This window comes from Schistocerca gregaria, chromosome 9, assembly GCF_023897955.1.
Source record: "Schistocerca gregaria isolate iqSchGreg1 chromosome 9, iqSchGreg1.2, whole genome shotgun sequence".
Classification (NCBI taxonomy): Eukaryota; Metazoa; Arthropoda; class Insecta; order Orthoptera; family Acrididae; genus Schistocerca; species Schistocerca gregaria.
Window position 1 is genome coordinate 141,948,799 of NC_064928.1, and position 17,636 is coordinate 141,966,434.

The 17,636-nt window shown below is 38.2% G+C and overlaps 1 protein-coding gene across 2 annotated transcripts in view; it reads left to right on the forward strand.

The window, feature by feature from the left end:
* LOC126291710 (uncharacterized) overlaps window positions 1–17,636 on the forward strand; it is a 327,921-nt gene that overhangs the window by 171,772 nt on the left and 138,513 nt on the right. For both annotated transcript variants that reach the window (XM_049985366.1, XM_049985367.1), the window contains exons 12-14: window positions 1,663–1,788; window positions 9,630–9,837; window positions 15,484–15,717. In XM_049985366.1, the coding sequence (XP_049841323.1) occupies window positions 1,663–1,788; window positions 9,630–9,837; window positions 15,484–15,717 (568 nt within the window). The remainder of the gene's footprint in view (window positions 1–1,662; window positions 1,789–9,629; window positions 9,838–15,483; window positions 15,718–17,636) is intronic.

The following is a 17,636-nucleotide window of genomic DNA, read 5'->3' on the forward strand; positions in this document are numbered from 1 at the left end:
GGCGTCGAACAGATGTGCAGAACTATAGACCTATACGTCTAACGTCGATCAGTTGTAGAATTTTGGAACACATAATATGTTCGAGTATAATAACTTTTCTGGAGACTAAAAATCTACTCTGAAGGAATCAGCATGGGTTTCGAAAAAGACGATAGTGTGAAACCCAGCTTGCACTATTCATCCATGAGACTCAGAGGGCCATAGACACGGGTTCCCAGGTAGATGCTGTGTTTCTTGACTTCCACAAGGTGTTCGATACAGTTCCCTATAGTCATCTAATGAACAAAGTAAGAGCATATGGACTATCAGACCAATTGTGTGATTGGATTGAAGAGTTCTTACATAACAGAATGCAGCATGTCATTCGCAATGGAGAGAAGTCTTAAGTAAGAGTGATTTCAGGTGTGCTGCAGGGGAGTGTCGTACGACAGTTGCTATTAATAATATACATAAATGACCTTGTGGATAACATCGGAAGTTCACTGAGGCTTTTTGCGGATGATGCTGTGGTATATCGAGAGGTTGTAACAATGGAAAATTGTACTGAAATGCAGGAGGATCTGCAGTGAATAATTTATGGTGCAGGGAATGGCAACTGAATCTCAATGTAGACAAGTGTAATGTGCTGCGAATACACAGAAAGAAAGATCCCTTATCATTTAGCTACAATATAGGAGGTCAGCAACTGGAAGCAGTTAATTCCATAAATTATCTGGGAGTACGCATTAGGACTGATATAAAATGGAATGATCATATAAAGTTGATCATCAGTAAAGCAGATGCCAGATTGAGATTCATTGGAAGAATCCTAAGGAAATGCAATCTGAAAACAAAGGAAGTAGGTTACAGTACGCTTGTTCACCCACTACTTGAATACTGCTCAGCAGTGTGGGATCCGTACCAGATAGGGTTGATAGAAGAGATAGAGAAGATCCAGTGGAGAGCAGTGCACTTCATTACAGGATCATTTAGTAATTGTGAAAGCGTTACGGAGATGATAGATAAACTCCAGTGGAAGACTTTGCAGGAGAGACTCTCAGTAGCTTGGTACGGGCTTTTGTTGAAGTTTCGAGAACATACCTTCACCGAGGAGTCAAGCAGTATATCACTCCCTTCTATGTATATCTCGCAAAGAGACTATGAGGACAAAATCAGAGAGATTAGAGTCCACACAGAGACATACCGAAAATCTTTCTTTCCATGACCAATATGAGACTGGAATGGAAGAGAGAACTGATAGAGGTACTCAAGGTACCCTCTGCCACACACCGTCAGGTGGCTTGCGGAGTATGGATGTAGATGTAGATGTAGAATAGACTCATCTGTTAGCTCCATTTACTAAATTTTATCAGAACGCAGACCTGAGTTTTGCACTTTCAATCAGTCAGGGGTAAAGAAACATCTTGGTAGCCTTGCCTCACTGTAATATCCCCACACAGGTGATTCCTGAAATATGTAGGAATGTAAGTGGCCTAAAATGATGGTAATGCTCCTTTTTTAAATATTAGGCACAGTGAAACATATATGAACTCCAAGATACTTTTTCATAGAAAGTTGGTAACAAGTGTGTGTTAAGCATCATTCTCATAACAAATTTTCTTCACATTCAAAAGTCAGTTTATCTGTCTTCTAAAAAAACTGGCTTTGGTTTATTTGTTGCAGGTCTTGTCAAGGCTAAAAGAGGAAGGAAACTGGAAATTTAGTTCACTGGATGTCTGCAATCTTTTAGCTTATATTCTGTGTGAAGATGTCTCTAGTGATATTACTGAAGCATCTGCTGAGATTTTGGTAAGTGTACAGTGAAACTATACCAGAACTCTTCTCTAACTTCACTTATCTGTACTACAAAAATGGAAATTCCAGGGTTGAAGAAACAAAGAAAAATAGGGCAAACAACAAATTACTTACAGATGAAGGATTGGGGGTGCACGCGTGTCCGTGCACGCGTGCCAGCGCGCGCGCGCGCGCGCGCGCGCACACACACACACACACACACACACACACACCCGAAACAACACTAACCCTGGGAGACTACATTGCATGTTGAAGGCATAGATGGTTGAGAAGTAGAAAGTAATGAAAATAAGAAGATACAAAGGTTGGGCAAATGAGCTTGAGAAAAGAAAATAAATGTAGCAAAAGCGGTAGAACAACATTAGATACAAATTTTCTGATTTTTTATGTGTGTCTGTGCACCAAGCATAGTTCATCATGGAAGCAGGATATTTCAAGAGGGATAATAAATAATCCATAAAATGAAAATTTGGCCAACACACAACACATACATCTATGTTTCATATTAAAAAAATTATAATAGTTATCCACAGCTGTAAGCTAAGTTGCTATCTTTACTGCTTCCATAATTTGTATTCCACTCAGGAGTGTCCAGAATCATACCAAAAGTGGTCACTGTGCACAATTAAAAACACACACAGCTCAATAATTCCTAATGCATAAATTAATTTTTTGAAAATCCTGCCCTCAAATTTATCACACTTTCCAGCTCTTCTGTAGTGTCAGTGACTTTTTTGAGATGATTTTTGTAATGTGAATGGTTTTTTTAAATATATATAATTCAAGTTAACAGTTAATTTTGTTAGTGTGGTACCCAATGAATAAGACATTGTGAACACTAAGTGGGAGGGGATAGGTGAAAACACACACAAACACACACACACACACACACACACACACACACACACACACACACACACACACACACACACACACAACAAACATCAGTAACTCTACAGTCATGCCTAGAGCAACATTCTGTACCAACCAACAACCATATTATCCTCTGTCATGTGGCATCTTTTGAATTTAGTATGGGGATGAGGTTGGGGGCATAGATTAACTACATCATCTTCGAGCTGTTTTCAGCTTTCTTGGCCTTGGAGCCACCACTTCTCACTCAATAGGTTCTCAGCTGACATCATAAGTCTGAAAATACCCGGTTCCAGTCCTCCCACCAATGGAAAAAATCTAGTTATAAAATGTAACAAAATTCTGTATTTAGCAACAATAATACTCATTATCTAAACTCAGAACCATAAGACAATGCCAAAATTGGGAAAAGACAACCAAGAAACTGGAAAACAGGCATGTGTCATGTGCTGCACTAATTATTTTTACCACATACTGCATTATAACCTGGCTGACGCAGTTACATTTAACCTTACGTATGACTGGAGTTCAAAAAGTAAGTTACACTTGTGGTCCCATACTAAGATGTTTGCACAACAAGAGTGGTGCATTGTCAGCATTTGGATAACATGTACATCACAGTTTTGGTGTGGAATGATGTGGCAATTGGAAATGTATTCCATTGTTGAAGTACATCGGACAGTACAATTCTAAGTTGCACACAGATTCACTGTGAAATTCGGGCAGTGTATGGATCAAACACAATGTTACATTTAGTCAAAGTGAAATGGTGCCAACAATTCAGCTGAGGCGCCACACCAACATGATGTTGATTAGGATGAAAAGCCTTCAACATCGACACAGGTGACAATGTCCAGGCACTTGAGGAACTGATACACACCAGTCTCAGCTTTTCCAATGACAAGAATGTTTGCACAGCTGATTTCTACTGTCAAGGAACTGAATGATGGTTGTTTGCAGAGACTTGGTGACTATGTTTTACAGTAGTGTCATGGAACTATGTCATCTGGTAGTGTAGTGCGGCATTCGATAAAAGCTGCTTGCCTCGCAGTAATAACGTATAACGTATATTTTGAGCTCCATGCATATCTCTTCATGAATTAAATTGATCAGATACACACAAGAGCAGTTGAATTTCTTGCTGACAGTATCAAGAGTATTATGAAAAGGATAGGCTGCTACTCACAATGTAGAGGAGCCATTAAGTAGTGGACAGGCACAATGAAAAGCCTGCTACATATTGCAGATGACTTCTCCCATGAGGCACAATTGCAGTCTATAGTCTGGCCACAACAGTGTGTGTGTGTGTGTGTGTGTGTGTGTGTGGAGGCCTTTCAGCTGAAAGCTTAAATGTATAGTAGTTTTTTCATAGTGCCCTCCTACAACTCAACTTTACTTTGTTTATTGACAGATGCAGACGTCCTCAGTAAAATTATGGTCAGAAAACTTGAGGCCTCCACAATCACCCTTATATTTTAGGAGATATTCAAAGCATTCTGCCATAATTTACTAGCAGTTACATAGAATATCATTTGCTGAAGATACAGGTCACATGTGGTGTTCTGTGGGAAATAAACAGGTGCAGGTTACTCTCGTCAACAATATTTTTGTTACAAAGACTGAAAGAATGCAAGTGCTGTTCTTTTCTATGCTGCGGATGCTGAACTTAGAAATGGAATCAGTTTTTGGTTATCGGCTCAGTTTTCTTATATCATGCTCCTCTCTGCCTATTTGAATCTTTGAAAATGGTCCATATTAGTTTTTCTACTGTGGCTTAACTTAAACATTCTGCAGACTTACTGAAATATTTACAGGGAATTACCACACATGACAGTCACTTCACAAATCTACATCCAGGAAATGAAGATGATTTGGCAGCACTGCCAATGAGTGATGCTTAAACACATAAACTCGTGTTTGTTTCCACTTGCATCTCAGCATCGAGAATTCTGACAATTGTTGGAAGTGACTCCTTATTCCACTAAGTTAATGAAAATTTGTGTTTTGTGTTAATTCAGAAGAGGAAATGCCCCATACTTGTGTAAAAAGTGTAGTTTTTTATTGTTATATCTGTAGATAGTTAGCTCTGAAATAGCAAAAACTTAATCCTCTTGTGAAGTGCTAAGAATTTTATTTTGGACGTAAGGTTGGGGACAGGGGCAAGAACTGTTCCCACCCCCCCTTTCCCCCCTCCGGCACACACACACACACACACACACACACACACACACACACACACACACACACAAATTTATACTTTATTATGTGACCAGGAGCCAACATGCATCTTGTGTCCATGTGCTTGTAACTCTCACTGTCATCAAAAATCTTTGCTGCAAAATGATCTTTGACCAAAACCAGAAATGCTGCTCAGGCAGTGGCATCAGTGAGTTTGTGCAGTGCACAATGACAGTGACATGAAAAATGCATTCGGGAGGGTGAGACAGAACAGAGGCATGGGAGATTATGGAGAAGAAAGTGTTGTTGTAGGATGCGTGAAGCTGGGTTGTGGGGTAGGGGAGGAGATATGTGTGGTGCAAGGGATAACAGATGGTGAGGCAAGGAGGATTACGAGATCAGAGGTCTTCTGAGGATGACTCCCATCGGTAGTTCAGGGAAGCTAATGTTGTACCAAAGGATCCAGATATCATGAGTTGTGAAGTAGATATTGAAACAGAGCATGCTGTTTTCAGCAGTGTATTATGTTGCTGGGTGGCTAACTCTGCTCTGGCCACTGTTTGGCAGTGTCCAATTTTTTGGCTCGGCAACTGATCAGTAGCTGTCTTAAGAAATTCCAGCAGAGCTGGTTTACACTGAGGTGACAAAAGTCATAGGATAGCCATGTGTCCATATAAAGATGGTAGTACTATGTACACAAGATATAAAAGGGGAGTGCTTTAGTACTCAGGTGATTCATGTGAAAAGGTTTCTGATGTGATTATGGCTGCACAATGAGAATTAACAGGTTTGGAATGCTCAATGGTAGTCGGAGCTAGACACATGGGACATTCTATTTTTGAAATTGTTAGGGAATTCAATATTCCAAGATCCCCAGCACCAAGAGTCTGCCGAGAATACCAAATTTCAGGTATTATCTCTGCAACAGATGGTGAAGTGGTCAATGGCTTTCACTTAATGACCGAGAGCAACAGCATTTGTGTAGAGTTGTCACTGCTAATAGACAAGCAACACTGAATGAAACAACCACAGAAATCAGTATGGGACATACAATGAATGTATCTGTTAGGACAACATTGTGAAATTTGTTATTAATCGGCAATGGTGGCAGACAAATAATGTGAGTCCCTCTGCTGACAGCATGACATTGCTTGCATAGCCTCTCCTGGGCTCGTGAGTACATCTATTGGACCCTAGGTGACTGGCAAAAATGTGGCCTTGACAGATCAGTCCCAATTTCAGTTGGTAAGAGCTGAGGGTAGGTTTTGAGTGTGGTGGAGACCCCACGAAGCTGTGGACCCAAGCTGTCAACAAGACAAGCTGGCAGTAGTTCCACAGCGATCTGGGCTGTGTTTATATGGAATGGACTGGTGCCACTGTTCCATCTGGACCAATCATTGACGAGAAATGGTTATGTTCTTGGTACTTGGAGACCATTTTCAGCCATTCATGGACTTCATGTTCCCAAACAATGAAGAAATTTTTGTGGATGACAGTGTGCCATGTTACCAGGCTACAGTTAGGTTCGAATAACATTCTGAACAATTCAAGTGAATGATTTCACCCCCCTGACTCCCCAACATGAATCCCATTGAATATTTATGGGACATGGGTGACTGGAATACCAGAGTAGGAAAAGGGAGAGAAGGAAACATAGTAGGTGAATATGGATTGGGGCTAAGAAATGAAAGAGGAAGCCGACTGGTAGAATTTTGCGCAGAGCATAACTTAATCATAGCTAACACTTGGTTCAATAATCATGAAAGAAGGTTGTATACATGGAAGAACCCTGGAGATACTAAAAGGTATCAGATAGATTATATAATGGTAAGACAGAGATTTAGGAACCAGGTTTTAAATTGTAAGACATTTCCAGGGGCAGATGTGGACTCCGACCGCAATCTATTGGTTGTGAACTGTAGATTAAAACTGAAGAAATTGCAAAAAGGTGGGAATTTAAGGAGATGGGACCTGGATAAACTGAAAGAACCAGAGGTTGTACAGAGTTTCAGGTAGAGCATAAGAGAACAATTGGCAGGAATGGGGGAAAGAAATACAGTAGAAGAAGAATGGGTAGCTTTGAGGGATGAAATAGGGAAGGCAGCAGAGGATCAAATAAGTAAAAAGACGAGGGCTAGTAGTAACCCTTGCGTAACAGAAGAAATATTGAATTTAATTGATGAAAGGAGAAAATATAAAAATGCAGTAAATGGAGCAGGCAAAAAAGAATATAAATGTCTCAAAAGTGAGATCAACAGGAAGTGCAAAATGGCTAAGCAGGGATGGCTAGAGGACAAATGTAAGGATGTAGAGGCTTATCTCGCTAAGGGTAAGATAGATACTACCTACAGGAAAAGTTAAAGGTAGCTTTGGAGAAAAGAGAACCACTTGCATGAATATCAAGAGCTCAGATGGAAACCCAGTTCTAAGCAAAGAAGGGAAAGCAGAAAGATGGAAGGAGTATATAGAGGGTCTATACAGGGGCGATGTTCTTGAGGACAATATTATGGAAATGGCAGAGGATGTAGATGAAGATGAAATGGGAGATATGATACTGCGTGAAGAGTTCGGCAGAGCACTGAAAGATCTCAGTCGAAACAAGGCCCCAGGAGTAGACAACATTCCATTAGAACTACTGACAGCCTTGGGAGAGCCAGTCCTGACAAAACTCTACCATCTGGTGAGCAAGATGTATGAGACTGGCAAAATTCCCTCAGACTTCAATAAGAATATAATAATTCCAATCCCAAAGAAAGCGGGTGTTGACAGATGTGAAAGTTACCGAACTATCAGTTTAATAAGTCACAGCTGCAAAATACTAAAGCGAATTCTTTACATACTAATGGAAAAACTGGTAGAAGCCGACCTCAGGGAAGATCAGTTTCGATTCCGTAGAAATGTTGGAACACGTGAGGCAATACTGACCCTACGACTTATCTTAGAAGAAAGATTAAGGAAATGCAAACCTACATTTCTAGCATTTGTAGACTTAGAGAAAGCTTTTGACAATGATTAGTGGAATACTCTCTTTCAAATTCTGAAGGTGGCAGGAGTAAAATAAATGGAGCAAAAGGCTGTATACAATATGTACAAAAAGCAAATGGCAGTTATAAGAATCAAGGGACATGAAAAGGAAGAAATGGTTGGGAAGGGAGTGAGACAGGATTGTAGTCTCTCCCCGATGCTATTCAATCTGTGTAATGAGCAAGCAGTAAAGGAAACAAAAGAAAAGTTCGGAGTAAGTATTAAAATTCACGAAGAAGAAATAAAAACTTTGAGGTTTGCCGATGACATTGTAATCCTGTCAGAGACAGCAAAGGACTTGGAAGAGCAGTTGAACGGAATGGACAGTGTGTTGGGAGGAGGGTATAAGATGAACATCGACAAAAGCAAAACGAAGACAATGGAATGTAGTCGAATTAAGTCGGGTGATGCTGAGGAAATTAGATTAGGAAATGAGACACTTAAAGTAGTAAAGGAGTTTTGCTATTTGGGGAGCAAAATAACTGATGATGGTTGAAGTAGAGAGGATATACAATGTAGACTGGCAATGGCAAGGAAAGCGTTTCTAAAGAAGAGAAATTTATTAACATCTAGTATAGATTTAATTTTCAGGAAGTCGTTTCTGAAAGTATTTGTATGGAGTATAGCCATTTATGGAAGTGAAACATGGACAATAAATAGTTTAGACAAGAACAGAACAGTAGCTTTCTAAATGTGGTACTACAGAAGAATGCTGAAGATTAGATGGGTAGATCACATAACTAATGAGGAGATATTGAATCGAATTGGGGAGAAGAGGAGTTTGTGGCACAACTTGACTAGAAGAAGTGATTAGTTGGTAGGTCATGTTCTGAAGCATCAAGGGATCACCATTTTAGTATTGGAGGGCAGCGTGGAGGGTAAAAGTTGTAGAGGGAGACCAAGAGATGAATACACTAAGCAGATTCAGAAGAGTGTAGGCTGCAATAGGTACTGGAAGATGAAGAAGCTTGCACAGGATAGAGTAGCATGGAGAGCTGCATCAAACAAGTCTCAGAACTGAAGACCACAACAACAACAACAACAATGGAGAGGTCAGTCCGTACACAAAATCCTGCACTGGCAATACTTTTGTAATTATGGCAGTATGGTTCAGTATTTCTGCACGGGACTTCCAGAAACTTGTTTACTCCATGCCGTATCAAGTTGCTGTACAATGTCAGGCAAAAGGAGGTCTGACATTATATAAGAAAGTATCGTGAAGCTTTTGTCAACTCACTGTATTATGTGGCTGGTCTCACTAGTCAAGCCTATTACAGGACTGCTGCCTCTCCCTCTGAGCTATCAGCCACTCTCCCACACCCTTACTCCCTCTTGCCAATTACTTTCTCCCTTATCCACTCCACCTGCCACTGAGCCTCACTGCAGTTGAACTGTAGAGCAGCAGTACCAGCATGCAGCTGTGTGTCTGCATCTACTCCATAGCTCAAAAAAGGATTTCTCCAAAAGATACAAAGGTCTCAGTTTTATTTATATGCCTTGTGATTACTCAGGACCTCCACTATTTGGTGAGTTGTTGCCTTCACTCCTCAAATTATTTACATTCTCATGGTTTCCATTACCTGATCAATTACTCATGAGTGCATTCTGAATTTCTCTTTGATGAACCATTGATACAGTTTGCAGTATTATTCATTTTGGCTGATTATAGCTATGTTTTTATTTGAAAGAGTGTGTATGAAAATATAGCACAAATATTCCCCTAAATTTTCTAAAAATAAAAAATGCATTTTCATTTGCAGAAATCCCAGTTTTGCCCTGGTACAGTGAACTCACAACACCGCCCCTGCCACCTGACCTGTGCTGCCCTGAGCTGTACAAGGAGTGTACTTTTCCACCGCACACAGAATGCACCTGTGGCCTTCTCTGTGGTTGCTTCCTGGCTTGAAGTAACTGGTACAATCTGCAAGAATTGCCTTTGTTCAGAATGTGGCAACAAACATCTAACAGGTATGAGACAGCCCAGTGTCTGTTAGATTCAGTTAGACTAGAGACTTGCAGGCAGTGAGATTCCTAGGTGTGTGTTTTTCGTCTGAAGACTTGAGATCAAATATGAACATGTCTGGTCTGACACACAAATCCTGTCTGAATAAGCAAAGCACTAAGATTGTATGGAATTGAATTAAATAAGTGCACAAAAACTTCTGTGTATAAGTCACCTTTAGTCACTTTTGCAATATGACGTTTGAATGAACAAGGCATGTATACTTAATTATTTGTATCAAAGGAAAATTCAGCAAAGGAAATTAATCATTTATGACACAGAATTGATGGTCAGTGTTGCCTCCATGAGACAATCCCAGGTTTTTGAAGTAATAGTTCCTTCTTCAGGGAGGAGAGAAAGAGAGAGAGAGAGTGAGAGAGAGAGAGAGAGAGAGAGAGAGAGAGACAAGTAGGGGAAAATTGAAAAGCAATGTTAGTTCACTCAGACCCACCTGTAGTGAGAATGAGGGTAGCTGATAATGAATGGTGAGCTGTTAGAGAGGGTAAGCCAGAGATGGTACATTACTAAGTGCTGTGAGCTTTATTCCTGATTTTCTTTTGTTGGGCTGAATTCCATCCAGAATCTTGTGCTTCCCTGAACAGTAAATTCTTCAGTGTAATTGTCTTTCTGAACATTTGAATGAAGCATCATTGAATCAAAGTCTGCTAAGATCAGGGGTATGGACACATATAACATGGTCCATTTAACTTATGCTGTTCATAAAATATTTATTGTCATAGCATTATTAATTTCTAAATATTTTTTTACATCTGTGGTAGTTTTTGTTAATGAAAAAATAAATGCCAATGTACTACCTCCAGGAAAATTCATAAAATGTAGCAGAACTCAATTAAAATTACTGGTTTGTATGCAAAAATTTGCATAGGTTCATTTGTAAAAATGAGTTTGATACCTGCATCTCAGTACTCAATAATGTTATAATAATGGCTTCTTTTATGAGCCCATTGAGACTGTTCATCAAAGTGAAAATTGATCATTATATGTGACATGTACATTGCTGGGTTTCATCTCAGGATCCCTGGCCAATGTTTGTTTGATAATTTTTGTGGTGTATCATTGTCAAGAGTGGCTGGCATTGACAAATATTCACCCTCCATTGCTTTGAGCTCAAACTGTCAACAGCAGTATTGTGTGAATTGACAATGCCAGAGACATGTTTTCGCAAAATGTCAGAAAAGTCATTAAACTAATATTGGCTGAAGATCAAGAAGCAAAATCCAGTATGTCAACAAATAGCCATGCACACTTCAGTGATTCTGTAGATCATACATATGTGTATCATATCAAAAAGTATCTAAATTGAAGTAGATGCCTCACTCTAGATGTGGGGTTTTAGGAAGCCATGCTACCCCAAGAACACAGTGGCCAGATGTGTAAAATTCCCTTGCTCTCTGTTCAATTGGAGCACCTTGTTGGCTCAAATTGAAACTGAGTGTAAGCTCTTCCGCCAAAAAACCCATCTGTTACTAGTGCTATCCTTAACATAATGACTTTTGTGGACTTCTGTTAAACATCTTGTAATAGTAATGGCATTGGCATATGTTTTTGAGATTGATCTTCCTGATTTCATTGTGTGGCTGCCTGAAAGTTAGACAATATGTTTACTCCTAAATGATGGAAAACTTTATTGGCCAAAATAAGTGTGTTTAAAGCTTTCTGAAGATTGTCCTTATTTCTAGTATTGATTCCATGAAATGAGCTGCTGGGTTGGAAAAATGATATTTTTAGTGATAAATTTCATTAAGGAATAAATATATTGGGAAACAGTAACTAGTGTCTTCAATTCCCTTAACAGGCCTCTGCAGGATGTTCTTGAGTTCACTGGACTTGCATTTCAAACTTGTGTCCAGCCATCCTGATTTAGGTTTTCCATGATTTCCCTAAATTGCTTCAGGTAAATGACGGGATGGTACCTTTGAAAGGGCACAGCCGACTTCCTTCCTGATCCTTCCCTAAACCACTGAGACCGATGACCTCACTGTTTGGTCTCTTCCCCAAACAACCCAACCCCCAAAAATTGTGCTCTGTCTCTAATGACCTCATTAATGACAGCACATTAAACACTGATCTCCTCATCCTGGTTGAGTTCACACTATAAATAATTCTTATTACATGTTTTTGAACTCAGAAAACTATAGCTTGTTCGCTGTCATTAATTTTTATTTCTCCCAATTTCATTCAGTACCTCCTCATTAGTTATTTGATCTACCCATATACCTTTCAACATTCTCCTGTACCAAACTGAAAAGAGGAGGCGATTTATAAGACTTATCTATAATTTCAGTACCCAAAAAAAAACATTTTCAGAATTAATAATTTTAGAAATAATTAACTCAACAAGGTTTGTCTTGGGACAGAAAAGCTATACCATGTCACCACATGCCAGGGATAGAAGTAGCAATGCTCGTGATTAAACTGTAATATGGAGCTTTCATAGTAAATAGTGATGGTCTTGGACCTTTTGTAAGACAAAATTATATTAGATGGTTTAGTTTTGAGATTGTTATACCAGACAAAAAAATACAGTCATTCATCACCATTTCAGTCTGAAACCACAAGAAAGCCCACATGACTTCCATAGCATTCCAGTTTATACAAGTTGTCCAGTTCATTTACAATCTATTCTTACTGCAAAAATTTTACATTTATTTAACATAGAATATTTCCTAGGTTCCCCTTTTTAACTGGAACATTATATTTTCTGTTACATAATTACAGTAACACTACTTAAAATTCAAATTGAGTACACTGGTTTTCATTTTCTGAAATGTCATTAATTAGTTTGCTAATATGAAGTTTCAACACTCACCCACATAATAGAGTAGACAATATGTTTACTCCTAAATGATGGAAAACTTTATTGGCCAAAATAAGTGTGTTTAAAGCTTTCTGAAGATTGTCCTTATTTCTAGTATTGATTCCATGAAATGAGCTGCTGGGTTGGAAAAATGATATTTTTAGTGATAAATTTCATTAAGGAATAAATATATTGGGAAACAGTAACTAGTGTCTTCAATTCCCTTAACAGGCCTCTGCAGGATGTTCTTGAGTTCACTGGACTTGCATTTCAAACTTGTGTCCAGCCATCCTGATTTAGGTTTTCCATGATTTCCCTAAATTGCTTCAGGTAAATGACGGGATGGTACCTTTGAAAGGGCACAGCCGACTTCCTTCCTGATCCTTCCCTAAACCACTGAGACCGATGACCTCACTGTTTGGTCTCTTCCCCAAACAACCCAACCCCCAAAAATTGTGCTCTGTCTCTAATGACCTCATTAATGACAGCACATTAAACACTGATCTCCTCATCCTGGTTGAGTTCACACTATAAATAATTCTTATTACATGTTTTTGAACTCAGAAAACTATAGCTTGTTCGCTGTCATTAATTTTTATTTCTCCCAATTTCATTCAGTACCTCCTCATTAGTTATTTGATCTACCCATATACCTTTCAACATTCTCCTGTACCAAACTGAAAAGAGGAGGCGATTTATAAGACTTATCTATAATTTCAGTACCCAAAAAAAAACATTTTCAGAATTAATAATTTTAGAAATAATTAACTCAACAAGGTTTGTCTTGGGACAGAAAAGCTATACCATGTCACCACATGCCAGGGATAGAAGTAGCAATGCTCGTGATTAAACTGTAATATGGAGCTTTCATAGTAAATAGTGATGGTCTTGGACCTTTTGTAAGACAAAATTATATTAGATGGTTTAGTTTTGAGATTGTTATACCAGACAAAAAAATACAGTCATTCATCACCATTTCAGTCTGAAACCACAAGAAAGCCCACATGACTTCCATAGCATTCCAGTTTATACAAGTTGTCCAGTTCATTTACAATCTATTCTTACTGCAAAAATTTTACATTTATTTAACATAGAATATTTCCTAGGTTCCCCTTTTTAACTGGAACATTATATTTTCTGTTACATAATTACAGTAACACTACTTAAAATTCAAATTGAGTACACTGGTTTTCATTTTCTGAAATGTCATTAATTAGTTTGCTAATATGAAGTTTCAACACTCACCCACATAAATTTGGAACTTTAATGTGGAGATAAATTCATAATCAATTTTAGTTTTCTATAGAAGTCACAGTTCATGTAAAATTTAGAATTTTTCAGTCTGGAAACAATGAGCTTCTCCATACTTCCCTTTTCTTTATTAGACATTGTTAATATTGCCCATTACAAAATTAAATAAAATCCTTTAATATCAATATAGTGATGTAATGATATTTATGTCAAATTTTATGCTTGTTTCATTGATTATGAAAACGTTTTTGACACTGTTAAGTATGACAACTTATCCACATCTTAGGTGCCAGGCTGGATGGTTGTGAAATCTGATTTCCTGGAAATCTGCGCTGGTAGCAAACTGCTAGTGTGGGTGTTGATGGTTAGCTGTCAAAAACAACATTGATTATGGAAGAAGATCACCATGGCAGAATTCTCTTCTCATTTCTTTTCAACATCTGTCCTGAAAATATTTTCCAAGATGCTCTTTCTGGGAAGAGTTGAGGAATGGTGGTTAATGAAGTTATCATCAATAACATTAGATATGCTGATGACACTGTCTTACTTGCAACCAGGGTGGATGATCTGCAAGAACTACTAAATACTTGAACAGAAGAGAACTATGACCTGTTGAAAGGGTTTCATCATGTAAATATTTGGGGTGTCAAATGAATGGTATCAGAGTCCTCTCTCAAGAAATTCACTGTAGAATTGAACAGTCTAGAAGTTCTTTCAGGTAATGAAGAAAGATCTGACTAGCCATGACATAAGTATTACATTTTACACATGACTGCTTTGAAGCTACATTTTAAATATTCTACTCTATGGAGTTGAGTTATAGACACTTACTGTAATATTAGGTATGAAATTGGTGACATTTGAAATGTTGGCATCTCGAAAGATATTAACAATACCGTGGATAGATAAATCCACAAATGTGGCAGTACTGTGGCATATGAATGAAGATTTATAAATCCCCAATACTAAGTTGAGAAGAAAATACAAATATGTTGTCCATATAATTCACAATAACACATAATACTTGTTTCAACAAATACTTCAAGGAAATATTGGTAGCAGACATAGTCTGTGACATAGAAGATTATCCTAGTTAAGGAACTTAAGGCACTGACTCAGACTGAACACACAAAGCAGGTCATAAAAGTCATCGGCTAACAACAAATCGTGTTACTGATTGTCATTGTTCTTGGAGGACAGCATTTACAGCAGAAGAGGAAGAAAGGGAAGAAGAACAATGAAAGTATCCATTATCCAGTCAAAACCATATGCCAATGCTAAAAACCTGAAAATACAAGCAATAAATCAAAAAATACACATGCATGAGGCCTTAAACTAATTTCAGATATCTCACACTACATTATAACACAGCCAAGGCAGATACACTTCAGATGCCTTGGTTATTTTTATTGACATTTTAGAGTTTAAATCTCATAACCTATAGTGTATATTTCATTGTTTTAGTTGTTACTGAAAGTGATATGAAAAATAACTATGTATTAATACCAGCAATTATAGAAATTATCTGTTTAATTCTTTGCAGGAGAGGACACCTGGCAGTTGATATCACTGCTGAAACAAGAAGCAATTTTCCAGTGGAAAAATTTACTTACAGATTTGATTACAGGAGCAAAGACTGGACACCTTTTACACAGTGTGCTCGCTTCAGTGGCGACAGTTTCACACCTCCTCAGTCCTGAAGATGCACTAGAAATGCTCTTATTCATAGAAAGGGCAAAAGACCACATTCTCCAGGTTCTGGAATCCGAATCTCTAGGTCAGTTCCCTAGAATGTTATTTTCCTCTACTCTAAGCATCCAATACATCATTTGAGATTTGTCTTGTGCAAATAGATTGCTTTTAAACAGTCTGACAACTTAAGTCACAATACACTAGGAACACAGTGTTAAACAGGTTAGCACTAAAATCATCACACACTGAAGTAGTAGAATGTAGTTGTATATTTTTGTATTGAATATATCTACTGAGTGAACTCGAACAAGAAAATCTTGTAAAATGGATGCATTATTTTCCACTGAAGCTGTATCTATTTAGATTACTTTTTCATTTCACAGCTAGTTTTGCACAAACTGTACTATATGTGCACCAACTATGTGTCAAACCATTGAAAAGAATAAAATTTGTAAACCAAAATGAACTTAAGCACATCACATGAACACACAGCCTTTTACATGTGTATGGCACCTTATCCTGTCAAAAAGCTTGATAATGGTTTGTTGCTGCTGCTGTTGTTGTCATTTTCAGTCCAAAGACTGATTTGACACAGTTCTCCATCCGCTCTATCCTGTGCGAGCCTCTTCGTCACTGAATAACTATTGCACTCGACATCCTCCTGAATCTACTTACTGTATTCATCTCTTGGTCACCCTCTACAATTTTTATCCCTCCTACTTCCTTCTGGTACTAAATTGGTGATCCCATGATGTCTCAGATATCAACCAATCCTGTCTTCTAGTCTGATTGTGCCACAAATTTCTTTTCTCCCCAATTCTGTTCAGTACACCTCCTCTTTAGTTATGTGATCTATGTACTTAATCTTCAGCATTAATCTGTAGCACCACATTTAAAAAGCTTCTATTATCTTCTTGTCTAAACTGTTTATTGTCCAATGTTTCACTAACATACATGACTGAACCCTAGACAGAAAAGACTTCCTAACACTTTAGTCTATATTTGATGTTAACAAATTTTTCTTCTTGAGAAATGCTGTTCTTTCCATTGCCAGCCTACACTTAATATCCTCTCTACTTTGGCCATCATCAGTTATTTTGCTCCCCAAATAGTAAAACTCATCCACTACTTTCAGTGTCTCATTCCATAATGTAGTTTCCATATTATCAACTGATTTAATTTGACTCCATTCCATTATCCCTATTTTGCTTTTGTTGATGTTCTTCTTTTATCCTCCTTTCAAGACACTCTCCATTCCATTCAGCCACTCATCCATCTCTTTTACTGTCTGTGACAAAATTACCTTGTCCTCAGCAAACCTCAAGGATTTTATTTCTTCTGCCTGAACTTTCAATTCGTACTCAAAATTTTTCTTTGCTTTTCTTTGCTGCTTGTTCAGTGTCCAGGTTGAATAGCATCAGGCAGAGGCTATAACCCAGTCCCACTCCCTTCTCACCCACTGCTTCCCTGTCATGCCACCTGACTCGTAAAATTTCCATCTGATTTCTATACAACTTGTAAATACCCTTTCACTCTAGTTAACATTGTCAAAAGCTTTCTCTTCATCTATAGATGGTATAAACTAGGTCTGCCTTCCCTCAATCTGTCTTCTAAGATAAGTCATAGGGTCAGTACTGCCTCACATTTTCCAACATTTCTATAGAATCCAAACTGATCTTCCCCAAGGTTGGTTCTACCAGTTCTACCATTTCTCTGTAAAGAATACAGGTTAGTATATTGTAACCATGTCTTATTAAATGATGGTTCAGTAATTTTCACATCTGCCAGCAATTGCTTTCTTTGGAATTGCAATTACTACCGTCTTCTCGAAGTCTGAGGGTACTTTTCCTGTCTCATATATCATGTGCACCAGGTGGAAGAGTTTTGTCATGGCTGGCTCTCCCAAGGCTATCACTAGTTATGATGGAATGTCATCTACTTGTTTCAATTTAGCTCCTTCAGAGCTCTGTCAAATTCTTGTCACAGTATCATATCTCCCATCCC